This window comes from Bufo gargarizans, chromosome 4 (assembly GCF_014858855.1).
Source record: "Bufo gargarizans isolate SCDJY-AF-19 chromosome 4, ASM1485885v1, whole genome shotgun sequence".
Lineage (NCBI taxonomy): Eukaryota > Metazoa > Chordata > Amphibia > Anura > Bufonidae > Bufo > Bufo gargarizans.
Window position 1 is genome coordinate 452,125,229 of NC_058083.1, and position 25,795 is coordinate 452,151,023.

Genomic DNA, 25,795 nt, shown 5'->3' on the forward strand with positions numbered 1-25,795 from the left:
GGCTCATCGGGGAGTGTCCTTTTTCTTATCACAGCTCTAATAGTAGATATGGCTGGTGGCAATTAAAGAACTGAGCATGTGTGACCACCTCCACATTACATCAGAGCTTAAATGGGTTGGCCACTTGTAACCAAAGCATATGCAAGATCAGTATATGGCACTTACCAAAATATTTTTTGTGGATATTCTATGCCGTCTGCTAGATTTCATAATCCATGCTGCCTTCTCAGACAAATCTTCAGTGCTGTTCACACAAAGGTTCTGTCCATAATGTCCATAAGACGGCCGCCGATGAAGGGTCATGTGGCCAGACATCACGCAGCCTCCTTCATTTACACATACGGCACCTGCACAAAACTCCCAACAGTGCAAGTGTAGTGTAATTGAATGGAAGCCGATTTGCCTGGTCACATGACTCACCATCAGCAGGCAGTTTATGGACAGGATTTCCGTGTGTACAGTGTAAAAGAGTTGGCAAAGAAAATAACAAGGAAAATGGCACAGAATTTGAAAGACTATATTAGTAAGTGCTATATAAACAGCTTACAAACACATTGGTCAACCGTACAACAGAAAGTGGCCAGTCCCTTTAAGAATCCATGGCATACTGTACATGTAATAACTTTAGAGGAATGCAAGTCAGTCAAAATAAAAATGAAAGGAAACCTGTCACTGGGATTGTGTGTATAGAGCTGAGGACATGGGTTGCTAGTGTGCTGGCATCAGCCTCAGGGAAGGAAATGCTCAAGCACTAGCTCACGCATCGCAGGTATACGGCGCTCTAGCTTTCTGACATCGGGGAGCAAGGAGGAGATTGAGGATGCAGGGCAGTGCTGCGCTCCTTCACGCTGGACTCATCTCAGATTAATTTGCATATGTATCCGTTTTTTTACACAATAAAAGCACACAGAGCTATGGGGACTGGGTATTGTGGGTGTGCTAGCGGACATCTAGCAACCCATGTCCTCAGCTCTATACACAAAATCCAGGTGACAGGTTCCCTTTAAGGTCCCTTTTCATAGGCCAACAAAGCAGAAACTATCGAGAAGGAAACGTTCCTGTCCTGATAACTGCTTGTCAAAGGAGGCGATCAATCATTTCCTCTGCATATGTAGGGAATCACTGTTTCTGGGCAAGTCGCTGTTTATAAAAAGGACAATCAGTTGCCCGGGAACAATGATTTTGGTGTCTGCATCAACAATGCTCACATACAACGAATTTGTGTTCTCATTCATTGGGCGATTGGCAGCACTTTTACAGGGGGCAATTATAAGGAATAAGTGTCCCGAGGAATGCTCCTTCCTGAAAATTGCCCTGATTTGATGGCCAGAGTGAAAGGACCTTCACATATCCTGAAATTCTCTCTTTTGCATCATCCAGGCATTACAGTACCTGGGATTGAGGGGTTGTTGCAGTGACATTAGGGCTGAAACAATTCATAGATTAAAAAAAAATAAAAAAATCCTCGATGCAAATCACGTAACCACGGAGCATGAGTGAAATGAAGCTTCATGCCCCCCCCCCCCCCCCCCGTGTCGGCGATCGCAGCAAACTGCAGGTCAAGTCAGACTGTGTGGGCGTTGCAGTGGGGGCGTTGCGGCAGGTGCGGCAAGCGGGATCGCGATCTCCCGTCCGCCTCCCATTGCATAATCGTTGGCGTCTAGTGGGTATACCAGGGTGCCAGCAAATTGCTGGCACCCTGGTATAAACGGCTGACATAGTTGATGAATGTTGTAAATAAAAAAAAGTGCCAAAAAAGCTATTTCTTGTTACCTTGCCGCACAAAAAGTGTAATATAGAGTAACCAAAAATCATATGTACCCTAAACTAGTACCAACAATACTGCCACCCTATTCCATACTTTCTAAAATTGTCACTTTTTGGAGTTTCTACTCTAGGGGTGCATCAAGGGGGCTTCAAATGGGACATGGTGTCAAAAAACCAGTCCAGCAAAATCTGCCTTCCAAAAACCGTATGGCATTCCTTTCCTTCTGCGCCCTGCCGTGTGCCCGTACAGCAGTTTACGACCACATATGGGGTTTTTCTGTAAACTACAGAATCAGGGCCATAAATAATGAGTTTAGTTTGGCTGTTAACCCTTGCTTTGTAACTGGAAAAAAAAAAATATTAAAATGGAAAATCTGCCAAAAAAGTGAAATTTTATCTCTGTCAAAAAAAACTGTCCAGCAAAATCTGGCTTCCAAAAACCATATGGCGCACCTTTCACTCTACGCCCCGCTGTGTGGCTGTACAGTAGTTTACGGCCACATATGGGGTGTTTCTGTAAACAGCAGAGTCAGGGCAATAAAGATAGTCTTGTTTGGCTGTTAACCCTTGCTTTGTTAGTGGAAAAAATGGGTTAAAATGGAAAATTAGGCAAAAAAATTAAATTCTCAAATTTCATCCCCATTTGCCAATAACTCTTGTGCAACACCTAAAGGGTTAACAGAGTTTGTAAAATCAGTTTTGAATACCTTTAGGGGTGTAGTTTATAGAATGGGGTCATTTTTGGGCGGTTTCTATTATGTAAGCCTCGCAAAGTGACTTCAGAGCTGTAGTGGTCCCTAAAAATTGGGTTTTTGTAAATTTCTGAAAAACTTCAAGATTTGCTTCTAAACTTCTAAGCCTTGTAATATCAACAAATAAAATATCATTCCCAAAATAATTCAAACATGAAGTAGACATATGGGGATATTACTATGTATTACAGAAGTAGAGAAACTGAAACTTTGAAATTTGCTAATTTTTCCAAATTTTTGGTAAATTAGGTATTTTATTATGCAATTTTTTTTTATTTGTTTGACTTTATTTTACCAGTGTCATGAAGTACAATATGTGACGAAAAAAAACAATCTCAGAATGGCCTGGATAAGTCAAAGTGTTTTAAAGTTATCAGCTCTTAAAGTGACACTGGTCAGATTTGCAAAAAATGGCCTGGTCCTCAAGGTGAAAATGAGCCTGGTCCTTAAGGGGTTTAAAAAAAAAAAAAAAAATCGATTTGTATGGTAACTGCATCCAATTCAGTTCTTAGCAGATGTAAAAGGGGTATTACAGCTTAGAGGGTTGTCTCACTTCAAACAGCATTGATCATGTAGACAAAGTTAATACAAGGCACTTACTAATGTATCCCTATTATCCATGTCGCCTCCTTTGCTGGCTGACTTTTTCCATTACATTATTCATTACTGGTTTCCATGGTTATGACCACCCAGCAGTGGTGGCTGTGCTTGCACAATATAGGAAAAAGTGCCATCCTATGTGCACTCCCATGATCCCGGCGCTTTTTCCTGTAGTGTTCCAAGTACAGTCACCACTGCTGGATTGTAGGGTGGTTGTAATGATTTGAAATTATATACTTTTTTTTACACTTTTTAAATAGTTCCTTTAGGGAACATGAACAGGCAATGGCAAGTGAGAATTTTACTGTGTTCCTATGGATCGGGTGAAATTAATGGAAAACGTAAAAAGTTCACGCTACAGTAATATTATATCATGAGAGTAGGGCAGTGGTGATTTTCTCATCTCAAACAATTTGAGACAAAAGCCAAGAATGGTGGGTACCCCCAATAAAAACATTAGTGTCTCAGTAACTTGTCATGTGGCCTTGAGCATAATTTACAGTTCGACAACGACGTCTCATGCGATTCAAAAGTCGACATATTGACTGGTGAGCCATGGCATCCCACTCTTCTTGAAAGGCGGCCCTCAGGTCATTGAGGTTCTGGGGTACAAGGTTATGAGCCTCTACATGCGACTCAGCTGATGCCATAGATTTTCAATACGATTCAGGTCTGGAGGAAGTGCAGGCCACTCCATTTGAGGTACCCCAGTCTCCAGCAGCCGTTCTGTAATGATGCAACCTCGATGAGCTGGCGCATAGTCGTCCATGAAGATGAAATTAGGCCCGCGTTGTTCATGCAGAGAAATAACCCCTTTAAGGACCTAGCTGTACGTCATGGGTCCGATCCCTAAAATGAAGCCCGCTCGCACGTGCAGCGGGCGCCTTGGCAGCAGGGTTTCTGCTATTATACATAGCAGAGACCCGCTGCACATGTATGCGATCAGCCATAAGGCTGATCGCATACATCTTACCCTTCAGATGCCGTGGTCAAATGTGACCATGGCATCTGCGCAGACCGGAACTGGAAGTCGCACGCTTCTGGTCCGGTAACAGCTTTCCCCGGCTGAGATCGTGGAATCTGTTACCTTGTGCTAATTGACCGAAGCCTATATATACACACACACACACACACACACACACACACACACATGCACACCACTAGGTGGCAGCCTTGTATTGATATAGTGCAATTAAAGTCTTCAATGACGACTATTTAGCCATCACTGAATACTGTGGGCAATCAAATGATTGCCAGTCATTGTCACCCAACGTGACTTAAAGGGAACCTGTCATGTGGATATTTGATTATTATCTAACTAATTATATACAATCATTAACTACAAAAAAAAATACTTTAGATGTATTCACTTGCTAGTTTGACAGATGGTTACTTCATAATATATATATATACACAAACTTGTCACATGCCGTATGCTAATGCGTTAATTGGAGTCCAGCGTGAGGTCATTGAGTGCAGCGTTTAATTAACAGCTATAGCCACTCCCCTGCCCACCTGCTGCTGATTCATATGGAAAATAACTGTCAATCAACAGCAGGTGGGCGGGGAGAGTCAGGAGCTCATGAATATTCAGGAGTGGAGCTTTTCAATACAAGATGTTGGCAGATTGACTGGGTCAATTAACCGCTCCAGGACCGCCTAACGCACGGATGCGTCCTGGAGGCGGTCGATTCATTCATCCTGGACGCATCCGTGTGTCATCTCGCGAGAGGCGAGATTTCCTGTGATGATCGGAAGGTAAGATACTGGATCTACAGCCTGCCAGCGGCGATCATTCGCTGGCAGGCTGTAGATGCGTTTTTTTTAACCCATCACTTATTAACCCCTGATCAGCCCATATAGACTCCCTGATCACCCCCCTGTAAGGCTCCATTTAGATGTCCGTATGTGTTTTACGGATCCACGCATCCATGGATCGGATCCGCAAAACACATACGGACGTCTGAATAGAGCCTTACAGGGGGGTGATCAATGACAGGGTGGTGATCACCCCATATAGACTCCCTGATCACCCCCCTGTAAGGCTCCATTCAGAATTTTTTTTGGCACAAGTTAGCGGAAATTGATTTATTTATTTTTTTCTTACAAAGTCTCATATTCCACTAACTTGTGTCAAAAAATAAAATCTCACATGAACTCACCATACCCCTCACGGAATCCAAATGCGTAAATTTTTTTAGACATTTATATTCCAGACTTCTTCACACGCTTTAGGGCCCCTAAAATGCCAGGGCAGTATAAATACCCCACACCCCACAATATACCTGTTAGGGATTAAAAACAAAAAAAAAAAAAAAAAATCGCATCTCCAGCCTGCCAGCGAACGATCGCGGCCGGCAGGCTGGAGATCCACTCACTTACCTTCCGTTCCTCTCGCGAGATGACGCACGGATGCGTCCAGGAGGAATGAATCGACCGCCCCCCGGACGCATCCGTGCGTTCAGTGGTCGGGAGGCGGTTAAGAATGCTATTATTTTCCCTTATAACCATGTTATAAGGGAAAATACAGTGATTAGACGAATGGGTCTGCGTGAGCAACCCCATTAATTTCTATGGGGCCTGCGTTGCGTGAAAATTACTGCTCATCTGAACAGCCCTATTAAAGTGAATGGGTCTGGATTCAGTGCAGATGCAATGCGTTCACCTGACGCATTGCACCCGTGTGGAATTCTCGCTCGTGTGAAAGGGGCCTTAGGGTCTCATTTTCTGTGGGATGAGGCGACTGTTTCATAAGTACCATTTTGATCACTTTGTAATGTAAGGTGACAAATTGCATTTTTTTTTAGTTTATTTTATTTTTTTATAGCGTTTACAGGACAGGGTGGATCATGTGATATTTATAGAGCCGGCTGTCACAGACTCAGCAATACCAAATATGTCTATTTTTTCTAGTTTTAACTTTTTTTTTATTACTTAATTGGGGAAATTTTTCTCACTTTTTTTTTACATGTGAAATTTTTTATTTATTTTTTTTTTGTTACCCTTGCGTCCTCCATAAGGTCATACAAGACCTCTGGGGGACATTGAACTTCACTTTTTTTTTTCACTATTGATATCTCCTGTAAGGCTACTTTCACACTCGCGTTTGGTGCGGATCCGTCATGGATCTGCACAAACGCATCCGTTCAGATAATACAACTGCATGCATCCATTCAGAATGGATCAGTTTGTATTATCTTTAGCATAGCCAAGATGGATCAGTCTTGACCACCATTGAAAGTCAATAGGAGACAGATCCGTTTTCTATTGTGCCAGATTGTGTCAGTGAAAATGGATCCGTCCCCATTGACTTACATTGTGTGTCAGGACAGATCCGTTTGGCTCAGTTTTGTCAGACGGACATCAAAACGCTGCAAGCAGTGTTTTGGCGTCTACCTCTAAAGCAGAATGGAGGTGGAACAGAGGCAAACTGATGCATTCTAAGCAGATCCTTTTCCATTCAGAATGCAAACTGATCCGTTTTGGATCATTATGGGAGCCCTGAAAGGATCTCAAACGGAAACCAAAATGCCAGTGTGAAAGTAGCCTAACTGGGACTGACATAGTAGCCCCAGTTACAGGGGGGGAAAAAAAAACCTAGAGAGGCTGTGCAGCAGAATACTGCGCTGTACAGCCTCAGTGCAGGGCTGATTGAGGTCTGTTTAAGACTCGACAGCTCCTGCACTCCCCAGGCACCGGCAGTCACATGACCACCGGGCCGGGACAGGAAGCGCATAGCGTTGAGCGCTGTGTATACAGCGATCTATAAGGCAGGGACACCTGGGAACTGTCCCTGCCTTCTCTCTGGGTTGCCCTGCTGTTTCTGAATATATGTTTGAGAACTTCCATTTAGAAATAAAACAACCGCCCATAGGACGTTTATATCCTATGGGCGGTCAGAAAACGGTTAAGAAACAGGCAATTTTTAGCATATCTGACACGTGTCACTTTAAGTGGTAATAACTTAAAAACTCTTATTCAGGCCATTCTGAGACCGTTTTCTTGTCACATATTGTACTTCATGACAGTGGCAAATATGAGTCAAGATATTTTTTTATGAAAAAAGAAAGTCACTTTTTTTTTAACAATTAGCACATTTCCAAATTTCAATTTCTCTAGTAGTAATACCTCCAAAAATAGTTACTACTTTACATTCCCCATGTCTTCTTGTTTGGATCATTTTGAAAATGACTTTTTTTGGGACTTTTTTTAATGACCAGTTCAGTTATGAAGTCACTGTGGGGCTTACATTTTAGAAACTACACCGCTCAAGCTATTCAAAACTGATTTTACAAGCTTTGTTAACCCTTTAGGTGTCCCACGAGAATTAAAAAGGAAACTATGACCAGATTTTAAATTTTAATCTAGTTTTTCTGCAACACACCAAGAGTTAAAAGCCAAACTCACTCAAAATCTATTACCCCGAGTCTGGAGTTTACAGAAACACCCCATATGTGCTCAAAAACTGAAGTATGGGCGCACAGCAGGCTTCAGAGTGGACGGAGCACCATATGGTGGTAGGAGGGGATTTAGCTGGAATGGTAATTGGGAGCTATGTCGCATATGAAGACACCCTGAGGTGACCCTACAGTGGAAACCCCCCAAGAAGTGACCCCATTTTGGACACTATACCCTTCAAGGAATTTCAAGGTATGTAGTGAGCCCTTTAACCCATCAAGCGTTTTACGGCATTAGGAAACACTTGGCAATGAAAATGAATTTTTATTTTTTTAAATGCAAAGTTGCTTTACACCCAAGTTTTTCACTTTCCCAAAAGGGTAACAGGACAAAATGCACCCCACATTTTGTTCCCCATTGGCTGGTGTTGCTGTGAATGGTGGTCAGTACAAGGACATCCCCTCTTGTCCTTGTACTTACCCACCAGCATATTCTCATTGCGGAGAGTCCTACTGTCACCCATTCTCATTGGTTGCACTACCAGGGATCTAGGGAGGCCCCTCTGATTTTTTGCGCACTGTGCTGCAAGTCACAGTACCTCTGGCAGTTAGGGACATGAATAGGGGTATGCTAGTATAATAGTTCGCCACAGAGGTGATAACCCCCTTATCCAGCAGTGGGTGCAGTAACTCGCACACAATCTTCCCACAGACTCCTAGGAGGGGGGAATTCTGGGGGTTCTATCAGAGTATCTTTCCCTTTGTAAATGCGGAACTTGTGGGTGCATTTCAGATGTTTTCTTTCAGCAGGAAAAGCTCAAATCACAGTGGGGGTGCACCAAGCAAGTCAACAAGCAGCACAAAACCTCTGCATGCAGTCACCAGCTAGAATGGCTGCATGCAGAGAGGTTCAGCCCTTTCCTGTGCTGCTATAGTGCTGCCATTGGCTGGAGCATTGTTCCAGCCAATCGCAGCGCTGGCAGGGGACGCCAAACACTGGAGTCCCCTGCCTGACCTCGGAGGAGACCGGTGCCAGCTAGTTCAGCACCGGTCACCTCCCCATGACCCCCCCCCTTCCATCCCCACAGCTTGCTTCCGCTTGGTGCCCCGATTCCCCCGCGATCCTGCCCCAGCACCCTGCGGACCTTGTGTCGTACATGTACAGCGCTGGTACTTAAGGGGTTAAACTATCAGGGAAGTTTAATTAGTAGAAAACATTTTTCTAAATTCCTATTGTGTAGACCTTTTGGTGGGGAGGGGGGGGGGGGCCGAAGAAAACTTACGCTGGGTTCACACCTGAGCGTTTTACAGCGCGTTCCTACGCGCTGTAAAACACACAACAGGCAAGAACCAAAGATTCCCTATGGGAAGGGTTCACACCTGGGCGTTTTACAGCGCGTACGATCGCGCTGTAAAACGCCCGACGCTCAAACAAGTACAGGAGCTTTTTTTGGCGCGTTTGACGCGCGTTTGGGCCATAGACTCTTTGGACAACACTGCTGTCAATCACCCAAACGCGCGTCAAACGCGCGTTCACTATTAAAAAAAACGCGCATAAAACGCGCGACAAAAACGCGCGTTTGAGAAACGCCTAGGTGTGAACCCAGCGTAAGGCTACTTTCACACTTGCGTTTTGGCTTTCTGTTTGTGAGATCCGTTCAGGGCTCTCACAAGCAGTCCAAAAACGGATCAGTTTTGCGATAATGCATTCTGACTAGAAAAGGATCTGCTCAGAATGAATCAGTTTGGCTCCGTTCCGCCTTGGAGGTGGACACCAAAGCGCTGCCGCTGACTAAACTGAGCCAAACGGATTGGTTCTGACACACAATGCAAGTCAATAGGGACAGATCAGTTTTCTATGACGCAATAGAAAACGGATCAGTCCTCCATTAACTTTTAATGGTGTTCAAGACGGATCCGTTTTGGCCATGTTAAAGATAATACAAACGCATCCGTTCTGAACGGATGCAGACTGTTGTATTATCTGAACAGATCAGTCTGTGCAGATCCATGACGGATCCGCATACAACGTGAGAGTGAAAGTAGCCTTATAGTTAGGCGAGTCTTACAGTCCAAAAATAAGATATATTACAAAAACTTGTACCTTGTAATTATACAATGAATAACTTGGAATAAGTCACAACAAGCCATATCATGCATCTGAATTTTTATTTTATTTTTCTCAAAAGGAACTTTCATTAGTAATTGGGAGCCCCAATTGACTGCTTTTCACAAGAGAGCAGAGGTTTCCCTCTGTCCATGTATAAATCACAGTTTATTGTCCACAGTACATAAGGGGCCAATGATCTCTACATAATGTAAAAGTCTTGTTCTTCAAGTAGAAAAATTAAACAACTACCGTAGTTTACCATTTTGGAGCCAATGGTAAAATCACCCATTTCAGGCAACTCCTCTGGGGAATGACAAATATGCAATTCTGGTTTAACTAAATTACAGGATAATGGGACGGTAGATTAAGAAATACATGCATATAAAAATGTTCTTATTTACCTGTGCACCTTCTCCATGATATAAGCAATTTACCACATTGTCCAAAAGATTGATGTCCAGTTTCTGGCTGAAATCCAGCAGCTGCCGAGCTGCATGGTCTGCTAACATGGTCATAATTGCTGGCATAGATTACTGCAAAATAAGATATTACATGTTAAATACAAATACATGGATGCGGAACAAAAGGTGAAAAATACAAAGACAGAACAAAGCAGCTACACAGGAAACAAGTTATATTTTATAATGAAAACAAAAAAAAGGAGTACTCTTATTTGTTTAATTTTCTAGACTATGGGGGTTCATTTATGAAACAGAAATACACTTAAATTAGGTGTATTTCTAGGGCAGATTGTGACTTCTCCCCGCTAAACACCAGGTCTAAAAAAAAAAAAAAAATATATGAGAGAGATATATATAGATATAGAATGTACATATTCACCTGTATACTAAGTCTTAGTGCATTTAGTGGTGTGCTGCTACTTTATTTGCTGTATTATTGCCGGGTAGCTTGCACCTGCGATTAGTCTCAGTATATATATATATATATATATATATATATATATATATATATATATATATATATATATATATATATATATATATAATATATAATATATAATTAGGGGTGCACCGAAATTCCGGCAGCCGAAAATGCACCTAATCCATTTCGGCCGATATTTGTACGAATCGGCAGAAAATAGCGGGGAGGGACTGGGAGGCGGAGCTGGGGGTCGGTGCGCTCACTGTGCTCCGGCCCCCAGCTCCAGTAGTTATAAAAAGTGTGCAATTAATACGGATTCTATTCATGAGGCCTCCTCTACGCACATCCTACTCACAGGGCTGTTCTGGCCGGCCGGGCAGACGAGCGGCAGCGTCACGACTGACGTCATGTGCCCGGCCTACTTTCTGAATGAAGGAGGCGGCGCAGGCATGTGACGTCAGTCGTGACGCTGCCGCTCGTCTGCCCGGCCGGCCAGAACAGCCCTGTGAGTAGGATGTGCGTAGAGGGGGCCTCATGAATAGAATCCGTATTAATGGCACACTTTTTACAACTACTGGAGCTGGGGGCCGGAGCACAGTGAACGCACCGGCCCCCAGCTCCGCCCCGCTATTTTCTATTAATTGTACAATTGGGGGGGGTCTGTGGATGGCACTGTTATGAGGTGGGGGGGGGGGGGGGTCTGTGGATGGCACTGTTATGAGGTGGGGGGGGGGTCTGTGGATGGCACTGTTATGAGGTGGGGGGGGGTCTGTGGATGGCACTGTTATGAGGTGGGGGGGGTCTGTGGATGGCACTGTTATGGGGTGGGGGGGGGTCTGTGGATGGCACTGTTATGGGGTGGGGGGGGGTCTGTGGATGGCACTGTTATGGGGTGGGTGGGGGTCTGTGGATGGCACTGTTATGGGGTGGGTGGGGGTCTGTGGATGGCACTGTTATGGGGTGGGTGGGGGTCTGTGGATGGCACTGTTATGGGGTGGGTGGGGGTCTGTGGATGGCACTGTTATGGGGTGGGGGGTCTTTTAAAAGTATTTGGGCAAAAAGGCAGTTTCGGTTAAGGGGTATCCTGAATTTTCGGTTTCGGACCAGAATTTTCATTTCGGTGCACCCCTATAGATAAATAAATATATATATATATATATATATATATATATATATATATATATATATATATATATATATATATATAGATAGAGAGAGAGAGAGAGAGAAATATAGAAGGAAGGGCAGTCTTATTTACCTTTTTCTAGGCCTGTTTTAGGTGTCGAAAATGGTCTAAATGTAAGAGCAAGAAAGCGGCAGTGGATCCGTCTAAGTTATGAAGAGGCCCATTCCCATAATTGGCATGTGTACAAGGTGCCAGCAGTTACCCGCTAAACAAGCACATGCTCATTCACCGGATGACTGTCTTTAAAGGGAACCTGTTACCTAGATTTTGGGTATAGAGCTGAGGACATGGGTTGCTAGATGGCCGCTAGCACATCCACAATACCCAGTCCCCATAGCTCTGTGTGCTATTGTGTAAAAAAAAACGATTTGATACATATGCAAATTAACCTGAGATGTGTCAGAGCTTGAAAATTTTACTCTTCCCTGGTCATACAAGATAGGACTCTATGTTAATTTGCATAAAAGGCGGGAAGTACAAAAAAAAATGCATAATACTTATTGAATTCGTCTGCAAATGAAATTAAAAGTGTAATTTATATGTTTAGGGTGACACAATGAAATTTTTTCTAAGTGTGAAAGTAGCCTGAGCGGATCCGTTCAGACTTTACATTGAAAGTCAATGGGGGACGGATCCGCTTGAAGATTGAGCCATATGGTGTCATCTTCAAGCGGATCCGTCCCCATTGACTTACATGTTAAGTCGGAACGGATCCGCTCGCCTCCGCACGGCCAGACGGACACCCGAACGCTGCTTGCAGCGTTCAGGTGTCCGCTCACTGAGCGGAGGCTGAGCGCTGGCAGGCAGATGCATTCTCAGTGGATCCGCCTCCACTGAGAATGCATTAGGGCCAGACGGCTGCGTTCAGGGCCGCTTGTGAGCCCCTTCAAACGGAGCTCACGAGCGGACACCTGAACGCAGGTGTGAAAGGAGCCTAATACAATGAAAGTCAATGGGAGACCCGGGCATCAAACCAGGCACCCCTGCTCTAAAGAAAGGAGGGTGTCTGGTTCACAAAAAATAAAATTAGAAATTGATGGAAACCCCCATAAAAATTGTTAGGAAACATCATTAAGAGGATGGCTGGATGCGTCTTAGACTCCTATTACCTATGACATAGGTTAGACAACCACACAAAGGGTATAAGCCAAAAGCCAGGTATGTGCAAGCTATCAATCTATCCATGAGACAAATAACAGCCTTGTGCAGATATTCCAAACCAGCGCCATTGAGTTATGAACAGCGCCATCTGTTGGTTTCAGTCTTATGACAAGAGTAGACTAATAGTTTTGTCAGAAGACTATAAAAGCAATAGATGGCGCTGTTCATAACTAAATAGCGCCCTCTATTGGTTTCATAGTCTTATGACAAGTATATTAGTGTAGCCTTTTGCATAGAAAATTCGCAATAAAAATTTGCGTTTAGAATATTCGCAATCTATACTAGGATGATATCTGACACTGGGAAAGCTGGGTAATAACTGTAGATCGCAAATATTCTAATAGATAATTTTTATTGTGAATTTTCCATGCAAAAGGCTACACTAATACGCTTGTCATAAGACTCAGTCTAATATTCTTGTCAGAAGAATATGAATCCAATAGATGGCGCTATTGAGTTATGAACAGCGGCATCTATTGGTTTTATAGTCTTCTGACAAAATTATTAGTCTACTCTTGTCAGACTGTGAAACCAATAGATGGCGCTGTTCATAACTTAATAGCGCCATCTATTGGTTTTCATAGTCTTATGACAGCTGAAAAACAAGGCAGATTCTGCTCATTTGTACGTCTTTCCCATAAGCTCATGTTTATGCAAGTTAGTTTTTACATGACAAAACTGTATAGAAAGGTTATTGAATATTAAGTTAGGACAATCAGAAAACTTTGTCACCCTTATGATATTGATCTAGCTATGCCAGTCCACCCAAGCCATCCAACAGATGCAAAATAACTGAGGTTTACTGGTTCTTAGTCAGATGAGAGCTGGTTTGGAATATCTGCACATGGCTGTTATCTGTCTCATGGATAGATTGATGGCTTGCACATACCTGGCTTTTGGCATAATGCCTTTGAGTGGTTGTCTATTGTATGTCATAGATAATAGGAGTCTAAGACACATCCAGCTATCCTCTTAATGGTGTTTCCAAACGATTTTGATGGGGTTTCCAGCAATTTCAATTTTTTTTTTATGAACCAGACACCCTCTTCTCTACCAAGCAGGGGTGCCTGGGGTTCTTCCATTGTGCTCGATATATACCACACGAGCATACTGATGTGTTCGGCCAGAGCACCCAAGCACTTTGGTGCTCACTCAACACTAATCAGGATGTCTTCAGTTCAGTCTTTTTGACTTTTCAGGGCGGAGATAATACAGCAGAATGCTGTAGTTTCATCTCCGTCCAAAATTCTGAAACACCTGCCGGAATGCCGAATCCGGCATTTTTACCAATTGAAATGCATTAATGCCAGATCCAGCACAGAGTGTTCCCGCAAAACGGATACGGCATTGCGGTCAGCGCATGCTCAGACCGCAAAAAAGGGGAGACTGATCCGGCATTTCAATGTATTTGTCATACGGATCAGGATCCTGATCCGTCTGACAAATGCCATCTGTTGCCGTCCGTATTGCCAGATCCAGTGGGCAGTTCCGGTGACTGAACTGCCTGCACCCTCTGCCGCAAGTGTGAAAGTACCCTTAGCCAGGACATTCAAGTGATCTGCTGCCCAGAAACAACGATTCTCTACAGGGACAAAGCAGCTGCATCTAAATACAGCCCTCATCTCAGCTGACAGGCAATCAGGAACTTTTGTTTTTCCCCCCAATAATTGACTGAAACTTTGGTCTGTGTAAAAAGACTGTTAGACTGATTATTGGGTATAATTTAAAGGGCTTCTGTCACCCCACTAAACCGTTTTTTTTTTTTGCTTACTTATAATCCCTACACTGCGATTTATGCCTACATAATCTAATCATTTTGGTCCAGTAGATTTTGTTTGAAACATGCTTTTAAAATATGCAAATTACCTTGCTACCAGCAAGTAGGGCGGCTACTTGCTGGTAGCAGTCGCATCCTCCGATCCTAAAGACGCCCCCTCCGCATTGTGATTGACAGGGCCAGGGAACGGAATCGTTCTTTGCTGGCACTGCCTGTTTGCATTCAAAATCTGCGCAGCGGCCGTACCTGTCTTCAATCGGCGCAGGCGCACTGAGAGGTGGCCGCTCCATCCTCAATGCGCCTGGTGTAGATGTGACGTCATCGGTGCAGGCGCATTGAGGATGGAGTGGCCGAGCAAGATCTGGCACTAATACATTCCTATGGGGAAAAATGATGGATCCGGCGATCAGGCAAATCTTCAGTTTTTTTCCGCCTGGGATAAAACCGTAGCATGCTGGGGTTTTATCTTTTGCCTGATCAGTTAAAATGACTGAACTGAAGACATCCTGAACGGATTGCTCGCCATTCAGAATGCATAGGGATATGCCTGATCAGTTATTTTCTGGTATAGAGCCCTTAGGACGGAACGCTATGCCGGAAAAGAAAACCACTAGTGTGAAAGTGCCCTAAAACATTAAGTTTAAATCCCCCCCCCTTTCCTAATTTTACATATAAAATATATAAACAATAAATAAACATATTACATAGCGCTGTCCAAACTTTAAAATTATTAAAAAATATCTCCTATGCGGTGAGCATTCTCAATTTTTTAGTCACCTTGTCACCCCAAAAAATAGGAAAGGACTGTTCTATTATGGGCCGAATGTGATGAGCTCAGTGACGTCACCACAGGCCCTGAAGAAAGAACAGGAGACCGGCAGCTACGCGATCAACTGGAAGAGAGTTAATTTTTTAACCCTCATTGGCACTTCCCACTGAGCCACCAATGTTTCTTATACTGGGGTGTTGGGGGGGCGCACTGTGCCACCAATGTTTCTTATACAAATACAGGAGGCGGGTGTTGGAATCAAATAGCCAGCACCCGACTATTGTGACAGGGAGCTGCGATCAGCAGCAGTTAACCCTTCAGGTACCGCACCTGAAGGGTTAACTCAACTGCAGCTGATCGCAGCTCCCTGTCACAACGGTCGGGTGCCTGCTATTTGATTCAGGCACCAGCCTCCTGTATTTGTATTACAGGTCAGTTTTCTTCATTGGTGGTGCACTGTCCGCGATGCTGAGGCATCTCCGCTTCCTTCCCAGGTAGCGGTGCATGAAAATTTGCTGCTGCAGAAACATCACACCTGCTCTTCCACCGCTACATGGAGCGGCATTGCAGGCACAAGTTTGTCACAGCCAGGTGAAATGTCCAACTCAGTCATTCAAGCGGCAGGGACACTGCCTCAAAACTGACGAACGCTTGTTGATGCACTACATTTATTTCTATGGGAGTTCCAGAGATAGCCGAACACAGACAGCTGTTCTGTTAATTTGGGCTATGGGGCTCCTATTCTCATGATCGGTGGAGGACCCAGCTGTAGGACCAATCTAAGTTATTCCCTCTCCTGTGGATAGGGGATAACTTTATACTTTATAACCAGAATACACCTTTAATGCAAATGATAAATGTCACAGACAAAGCACCTTTGCTTATAAATAAGCCATGTACAAGATCACTGATGGCCAAACATACAAATCCCACATGTGCAATACTCCTTTCACCTGCAGTCCCGTCTACACATTACATTATATGCAGAGATTCGAGAGGACGATGCTCAAACTGAACGTATTTTCTGCTCATCTCTAGCTACTTTGACAGGCTAGGCTTAATGGGAACCTGTCAGTTAAGGGGTGCTTATTTAACTACCAGGATGTTGCTGTAGGGCTAGAAAATACCTTTATAGGTGTGTCCTTGTTGAAATCACAAGTTTCTGTACAGAGGAGAAAACTAGTAACACCAGGGCACACCAGTTTATACTAGTCATCTGGGTGGGACAGCAGGAGTGACTAGCCACGGTTGTAATCAGTGCCTGCCGTGGTCACGACCACTCGATCGATCAAAGACAAGCATGGAGTGTAAAGTCTGCACTGGCAATGGTGAATGGGATGTCAGTCAAGAGCAAAGTAGGAGTGATCTGTGACTAGTCGCTGCTACAGCCAGGTGACCACAAGTTCCCAAAATAAGAGAAAATGTATGAAGAAATATGAATATCCACAATCAGGTGAGAGTCAAATGATTCATGTAAGCATCAAGTTTAGAGCTATTTCCCCAAGCGTATGTTCAAACAATTCACATAATTGTTTTTGTAGCGGGAGGTGGGGGGAATATCACAGAATTAACCCTAATGGTACAAGCATACATGGACCTTACCCATCCCCTTTCTTTCACAGATTGTAGGGAAGAAGAATACACACTCTAGATTATAGCAAATGTATGTAAACCCAGGGATGCTCAAGCTGTGGCCCTCCAGTTGTTGCAAAAACTACAACTCCCAAAATGCCCTTAATAGCTGTAGGCTGTCCAGGCATACTGGGAGTTTTAGTTATGCAACAGCTGGGGTGCTGCATGTTGGGCATCCCTGCGTTACCCATTGATCATCCACCAATAGATACCGCAGATGTGCACAGGAGGATATAGCACAGGCTCCGGAGCTGAGAGCAATCCATGTGTATTGTGATGGCCGTTACACCCATGACACTGGCATGCAGTCACTATATCTAAGTCCTGGTCATTTAAAGCGGGTCTGTCACCAGGATCAACCCTATACAACCAGGCATAAAGCCCAGTAGGGTTGATGAAGCCAATTAGAACGACACCTTTATTTTCACTACAGGTGCGAATGTTCAGGAGAAATTCAGACTTTTATTCCTATGCAACTGAGGGGGGGGGGGGGGGGCTCCAGCGGCTGAGATCTCACGCCTGCACTCACAAGAATGGTGCTTATGCACGTCTTTAGCAAAGATAAATGCTGCGCAGGCGCCGTTCACATCACTGAACCTGACAGTATTCATCTTCTCTGCTCTGAAAGCAGCAAAAAGACGTTGTGCGCACGCACCGCTGTAGCATGGGTGCAGGATCTCAGCACTAGACCTGAAGTCTAGAGCGGTCGATCTAAGGGGAACGTTATAAAGGAGAAAGGCATTAGTATTTAGCACCAGGGGAGTGGCTGGAATAAAAGTCAATGTCTGCTGAGCACTGGCAGAAGCCAGGTGTTACTGGCGAAACTACATCAGGAGGAGGCGGCTGAGGGTTCCACACGCATTTTTGGGTAGTTATTTGCTTATCCTTTCCACACAAGTCTGTTTATGCCTTACTTAGGATTTTTAGGTCTGATGGCTTCTATTGCCTTATTGGCCTGCTTGTGTGCGGCTTCTCTCTACAATCTATAAACCCTTGTGCGCTGACCCCTCAGCCTCCTCTAGGGTTGTTTTTTCCTCACTAAAGGTTTCCCCTCCTTCCTTGCTGCTGTTTTTACAAAGTATATTTTTATACATGTTAAATTAATGTTAAATAAAGACACACTATCTATATCTATATATATATACACACACATACATACATACACACACGTGTTTGGTGCTAATTTTTGGTGTGTTTAGTACATTGAATTGTTTGGGCTGCTCTTAGCACTATATATTCATTATAACTCAGTGATCAAATCTAGCAGGTATTGCCTACCATGCTATAGCCTGGTTGTGTAGATTTCATCGTGGTGACAGAGCCTCTTTCGTTACAGATTGTCTCAGAGTCCATTCAGGGAAAAAAAAACGAACACGAACCACCTATATCTCAGTCAGTGAAAACCGCTAGGCATCCACTTTCACGGAACCCCATTCACTTCTATGAAACCAGAGCTGTGTGAAAAACGCAGAATATAGAACACGCTGCACTTTTTCCTGAACGCAGAAATGATGCATGAAAAACCACACTCATGTGCACAGGCCCATTGAAATGAAGGGGGTCAGGATTCAGCTTCACGCATTGCACCCCGACAGAAAATGCATTTGTGTGAAAGAGGGCTTAAAACTTCAAAGGCTATAGCCAATTTAAGCCGCAGCACCTGACCGGTTACACAGAGAGAGGGGGAACCCTGTCTCCACAATGACAAGGCCAGGCTTGTAGGTGCTCCTATTACAGCTTCCCAGAAGCAGGGTGTAATAGGAGAATGGAAAAGACACTATAGAAGGACTGTAATGTATAGCACAAGCAATCGCAGGTTCAAGTCCCCTACAGAGACAGTTCTCCAGAAAAAAGAAAATTACCTTGTAGTCTCTGGCTCTTAAACTTAACCACTTCACATCTGGGCCATTTCCCCCCTTCCTGACAGGGCCTAATTTTGCAAACCTGACATGTCACTTTATAACACTTACTTATCCAGGCCATTCTGAGATTGTACTTCATGACAGTAGTAAATTTGAGTCGATATATTTCACATTTATTAAAAAAATTCCAAATTCTTTAAATTTCTTTTTTATTTCTCTGCTTTTAAAAGAGAAAAAAAGTGATACCACATAAAATATTCATTAGTTAACATTTCCCATATGTATACTTTATGTTTGCATCATTTTGGAAAAGCAATTTTATTTTTTTAAGACGTTAGAAGGCTTAGCATTTTAGAAGCAATTCTTAAAATTTAGAAGAAAATTTCCATAACCCACTTTTTAAAGGACCAGTTCAGGTCTGAAGTCACTTTGTGAGGCTTACACAATGGAAACCCCAATGTAGAAACTACACCCCTCAAGTTACTCAAAACTGATTTTACACACTGTTAACTCTTTGGGTGTTCCACAAGAATTAAAGGAAAATGGAGATAACATTTCTTCATTTCAAATTTTGGGCAGATTTTCCTTTTTTTCTTTAACACATTGAGGGTTAACAGCCAAACAAAAACTCAATATTTATTACCCTGATTCTGCAGTTTACAGAAACACCCTATGTGTGGTTGTAAACAGATGTAAGGGCACACAGCAGGGAGCAGTAGAGAAGGAGCGCCGTATGGGTTTTGGAAGGCAGATTTTCCTGAATTGGTTTTTAGAAGCCATGTCCCATTTGAAGCCCACCGATGCACCCTTAGGCCTTTTGCACACGACCGTATGGCTTTTTCAGTATTTTGGGGTTCTAAAAAAAAAAATACAGATGACGTCCGTGTGCATTCCGTTTTTTGCGGAACGGAACAGCTGGCCCCTGATAGAATAGTACTATACTTGTCTGTTATGCTGATAATAGTAGGTCATGTTCATAAAATATGGAAATGGAAGGCATACCGAGTACCTTATTTTTTATAAATTTTTTGCGGATCCATTGAAATTAAAGGGGTTGTCCGGGATTGGTGATATTTGCTTAAGTGCACCGTAGTCACCTTAATTGTTCATACATGCCTGCATTATCTTTAATTTTCCTTTTCTGATGTCCCATATACTAATCTCCAAACTCTGAGCCGGAGGTGCCGTTTCTCTACAAGTTAGTGACGTACCAGGCCCCTTTGTGGAGTGCAAAGCCTCTTCTTCCGCTTCGCAAGGAGCCTGGTGAAGTCACTGGCACCCACGAACATTATTCAGAGCGCAGGTAGTAGGTGGCAACAGGCTGTGCCGTGTAACAGTCCTCTGGTCCGCTGACATCACAGGGCATTGTGCAGCCTTATCTATGAAGATAGAGAGAGGAGGTATATGCGGGCAGGAGACGGAATATAAATGAGGGGGGGGAATGCACGGAGGAGTGGAATGCACGGAGGAGTGGAGACTGATCTGACCGACAGCCCGGACGGCGCAATGCTGCACTGCCTTGTGGGACCCACAAGGCAGTGCGTCAGGAAGTTACCACAGATATACACAAACATGTCAATATTCAGTGGGGGACCGTGGAAGCACCAGAGAAGTGCTAAAAATACAGGAACACAACAGGGGGACCTTAAAGCGAACCTTTCACCTGCATTTCACTTAAACTATCAAAAGTACCTTATAGATCATCCTCATTGTGTGATCATACAGACTTGTCCCGCTTTCCTGCCATGTATATGCATGAAAAATAAAAATACTGGTTTAGTTTACCGGTAAATCCTTTTCCAGGAGTCCGACATGACAGCACCCATGGAGGTTGTCCTATTGGTCTCTGTAGGGACAGGAAGCGAGAGAGATTAAAAGGCCCCCTCCCCTCCCACTCTCCAGTGTTCTTTCAAATTACTACACCGGATAGGATCCAACACCTTTATTAATACAATGTTATAGTCACACTGCTTACAAGGCTGGAACCAGCATAACAGGGAGGGTAGTACAGGGTGCTGTCATGTCGGACTCCTGGAAAAGGATTTACCGGTAAACTAAACCAGTATTTCCAGGACGTCCCTCCATGACAGCACCCATGGAGAACTAACAACTGAATCTCCTAGGGGGGGGGGGGACTACTGCCTGAAGGACTTTTCGCCCAAAGGCCAAGTCCTGTCCGGCCAATACATCAAGCCTATAATGCTTGGCAAAAGTCAGGAAGTTAGACCAGGTTGCAGCCTTGCAAATCTGGTCAACTGTAGCGTCAGCCCTTTCAGCCCAGGAAGTTGCCATCGCTCTCGTGGAATGTGCCTTCAGATTTAAGGGGCAGGACATTTCCTGCAGTCTGTATGCTTCTCTGATGGTGTCCTTAATCCACCGTGCCAGCGTCTGTTTTGATGCTTTCAAGCCTCTATTCTTCCCACCGAACTGGATGAACAGATTACTTGATCTCCTCCAGGAACTGGTTCTGTCCAGATAGGCTAGGATTGTTCTTCTAACGTCCAGCCTCTGGAATCTTTCCTCCTGTATATTTTTGGGAAAGGAACAAAATGAAGGGAGTGTTAACTCCTGTTCTCTATGGAAAGTAGAGACCACCTTGGGAAGAAAAGCTGGATCCGGCCTCAAGATTATGCGGTCATCCAGAATCCTTAGATAAGGTTGTTTAATTGATAAGGCCTGGATTTCCCCTATCCTGCGGGCTGTGGTTATAGCCAGAAGGAACACCGCTTTTAGAGACAGAAATTTTTCGGATGTCTGCCCAATCGGCTCAAAAGGAGGATCACATAACCCTTCTAAAACTATGTTTAGACTCCAGGGGGGGACCGACTGTCTCAAGGTGGGTCTCAATCTAGAAGCTGCTTTTAGAAAGCTTTTAATCCACCTATGGTCTGCAAGGGGACCATCGAGACAACAGCTGAGAGCCGAAACCTGTACTTTGAGTGTGCTGGGTTTCAGACCTGCATCGAACCCCTCCTGAAGGAACTCTAAAATACAACCCACTGTGGGGGATCCGGAATCTGTATGGTTCTGTGACAACCAGGATGAGAACTTCTTCCAGACCTTGTTGTATATTGCTCTTGTGACAGGTTTGCGGCAGCTCTGTAAAGTTGAAATTACCTTGTCCGAGAGCCCTTTATTCCTTAAGGTCTGCCTCTCAGGATCCATGCTGTAAGGTTCAGTTTGTCCAGGTTGGGGTGCAACAGAGGACCTTGCGATAGAAGATCCTGTCTTTTTGGAAGGGATATTGGATCCCTGATGGACATGGTCTTTAGAACCGAAAACCAGGTTCTCTTGGGCCAAGCTGGGGCTATCAAAATCAGCGTGGATGAGCACCCTCTCAATTTCTTCAGGATCTGCGGTATGAGGAGAAGTGGGGGAAAAGCGTAGGCTAGACTCATGTCCCACGGTTGGGAAAGAGCATCCACCGCCAGTGGTCCTCCTCTTGGGTCTAGCGAGAAGAAATAGTCCAGCTGAGTATTTCTGCTGGACGCGAATAAATCCACCTGAGGTCTCCCCCACTGCTGGCAAATCAACTGGAATACCTCCTGGTTCAATTTCCATTCCCCTGGCCTGACTGTCGGCTGAGAAAGTCTGCTGTGCGATTGAGAGATCCTTTCAGGTGTGTGGCTGAAATGGATAAGATCTTTTCCTCTGACCAGCTGAAGATGAGATCCGCTAGCTGCTGGAGATGAGGATTCTTCGTCCACCCTTGTCTCTTTATGTAGCAAACAGTTGTTATGTTGTCTGATAGAACTCGGACATGATGACCTATGAGGAGATGTTCTGCCGCCCTCAGGGACTCCCAGACCGATTTTAACTCCCGGTAGTTTGAGGATCGTAGGGCGTCTGTATTGGACCAACTGCCCTGAAAGAACTGATCCTCTACGTGAGCCCCCCAACCCTGGCTGCTTGCGTCCGTGGTTAACGTTCTGAGTGGTAACGTGTTCCAGGAAATCCCCCGGGACAGGTTTTCTGCTAACAACCACCAGGAGAGGGAGCTTACAGCCCTGTCTGAAAGAGATATCCTGGCGTTCAGAGATCTGTGGTCCTTGTCCCAAGAAGAGAGGACTTCCGCCTGGAGAGTTCTTGAATGGAATTGGGCCCAAGGAACTGTTGTGATGCATGAGGTCATCAGACCCAGGACTTGCATGGCTTCCCGTAGAGTCCGTTTTTTCTTTAGTTTGAAGGCTCTTATTCTTTCCCTTATACTGACCTGCTTGTCCTGGGGAAGAAGAGAATATTGGGTCACGGAGTTTAGGAGGGTTCCTAGGAACTTCTTTTGTGTTGCTGGATGTAGGTCTGATTTCTCCAGGTTTATTTTCCATCCTAGACGTGTGAGCAAAGATAGAGTCCTTTCTTTGTGAAGCTCTAGCTCCTCCTCCGAGTCTGCCACAAGCAGAAAATCGTCTAGGTAGGGAATTATAGTTACCTGTCTCTGTCTTAGATAGGCAACTATCTCCGCCACTACCTTTGTAAAGATGCGTGGGGCTGATGAGATCCCAAACGGGAGACATTGGAACTGGAAATGCATAATCCTGCCATCTTTCTTGATTGCGAACCTCAAGTATTGTTGGTATTGAGGGTGAATGGGGACGTGGTAATAAGCGTCCTTTAGATCCAGGGTGCATAGGAACGCCCCTGGGCTTATCAACGGAATTGCGGATTTTATTGATTCCATCTTGAAGTGGTGATGTGTTATCCATTTGTTTAGGAATTTCAGGTTGATGATGGTTCTCTTGGAGCCATCCGGTTTGGTTATGAGGAAGAGTTTTGAATAGTGACCCTTGAATTCTTCTGAAGGAGGGACTTGTACTATTGCGCCCAAACTCAGAAGTTTTTGGATGTCCGCCAGAAGTTGATTCTGCAGGGAGGTCGACTGAAATATTGTGGCCTGAAAAAGATGAGGAGGGGGAAGGCGAAACTATCTTGAACCCTTTCTGGATGGATTCCAGGATGTATTGGTTCTTGGTTATCCGGGTCCATTCTTCCCAAAAGAACTGGAGTCTGCCCCCTACTGGTCTGGCGTCATTGTTTCTCAGGCTTGGAGTTGGGATTAAAAAGGAAACCCCGACCTTTTCCTCCTTTGGGGTAGCTCCACCTTCCCGTCTTCCCTTTACCTCTGGGAGTGCCCTGGAAGCTGCTGGTCGTCTTACGAAAGGGCAAGGGTTTCTTGCCTTTTTCCTCCGGAAAACCTTTCTTTCTGTCCGCTGTTTTCTCCAGGATCTCGTCCAGTACCGGACCAAAGAGGTGAGAACCTTTAAGAGGTAAGGCGCATAATTTATTCTTGTAGGCTATATCCCCAGACCAGGATTTTAGCCACAGGGCTCTCCTTGCCGTATTTGTTAGGGAGTCTGTTTTTGCTGCGAACCTTATGGACTCTGCCGAGGCGTCTGCTACAAAGGATGCGGCCATCTTAAAGAGAGGCAGGGATGCCAGAATTTCTTCCTTAGGGGTGTCCCGCTTGAGATGTTCCTCCAGCTGGTTCACCCATAAACACAGAGATCTGGCCACGGAGGTAGCAGCAATGTTGGTATTTATGCTGTTGGCCGACACTTCCCATGCTCTTTTGAGTAAACCGTCGATCTTCCGATCCATTGGTTCCTTTAGCTGGGCTGAGTCTTCAAAGGGGAGAGTGGTTCTCTTTACCACCTTTGCCACTTGAATGTCAACTTTAGGAACTATATCCCACAGTTTTGTGTCCTCTGAGTTGAACAATAGTCTGTTAAACTCCCGTGGAATGTACAATTTTCTATCGGCATCTGCCCACTCGTCTATGACTAGGTCCTTTAAGGTCTCGTTTACCGGGAACAACTTTTTCTTCTTAGCTTTTAAGCCGCCGAACATCTCGTCCTGTATCGAGCGAGTCTGTTCTTCCTCCTCTATATCCATTGTCTGCCTTACAGCCGACAGGAGGGGATCTAGATCTTCTTGCGAGAAGAGATCTTCTCTGGTCGTCGGCCATATAAGACGAGCCCTGATCGTCATCCCCCTTTGAGGTTTCCCCTTCTGACAGATATAAACCTTCTTCCTCAGAATCTGACTCCCTAAGAACACGGGGTCTCTTGGGGGGAGGGGAGACGGCACAGGGTCTCTGTGCTATACTAGAGCTGGCCGCTTGGATCTCCTCCTTCACAATCACTCTCAGATCAGCCAAAAGGGAGGATTGTTCGTCTCTGAGGATCTTTGCCAGGCAGTCGCTACACAGGGCTTTTACATGTGCGTCCCCCAGGCTCTTTGAGCACAGAGCACATCTTCTGGGTTTCTTTTTGGGTTCTCCCAGCGTTTTAACCGTGGTGTCTTTCTCTCCCTGGTATGGAAGAGAGAGAGACCATTAGTCCAGTGCCAAGAAGAGAGAGAGGGACCGGAATACAAGCCTCACTACTTACATGACTCGGGTTAGGGATGTCTGCGCTAGTATCCATAGCTGACATCTGGACCTCCATACCACGCTTGGACAATCAAACTGACACACAATTTATGTCCTACCTGGTCCACCCGTTGCCGCGCGGCTCCGCCTCCTTAAATCCAGGTGGGGGGGGACTCATTCAAACGAAGAGTCGACCCCCCCTTGCGTGCATTCCGCTGGGCTCAGCGTTCCCTGGGCGCCGCCATCTTGCTTCCGCCCATGTGACCCGCACTTCCGGTCACATGGGCCTGCACGTCAAACGGGAGGAGTGCCGAGCGCAGGAGCCGCAGCCGATCCCAGAGCTCCCGAACCCGGAAGAAGCGGCTTCGGCTCCCCGATACCGCGGCCACCCACAGAGCTGGAAAGGAAAACAGGTATCGGGGGAAGCTAGGGGACCCCTACCCAGAGAGGTGCTAGCCCCAGGGCCCTCCAGAGCCTGAAGAGGAGAGGGAGACCCCCCCGACCAGGCTCGGCCCTGAAATAGATTCCCAGAG

The 25,795-nt window shown here is 44.9% G+C and overlaps 1 protein-coding gene across 1 annotated transcript in view; it reads right to left on the reverse strand.

Moving 5' to 3' along the window:
• Positions 1–25,795, reverse strand: part of XPO1 (exportin 1) — an 82,992-nt gene that overhangs the window by 41,937 nt on the left and 15,260 nt on the right. The window contains exon 2 of the mRNA XM_044289459.1: positions 10,028–10,159. Within this exon, the coding sequence (XP_044145394.1) occupies positions 10,028–10,153 (126 nt within the window). The 5' untranslated portion in view covers positions 10,154–10,159. The remainder of the gene's footprint in view (positions 1–10,027; positions 10,160–25,795) is intronic.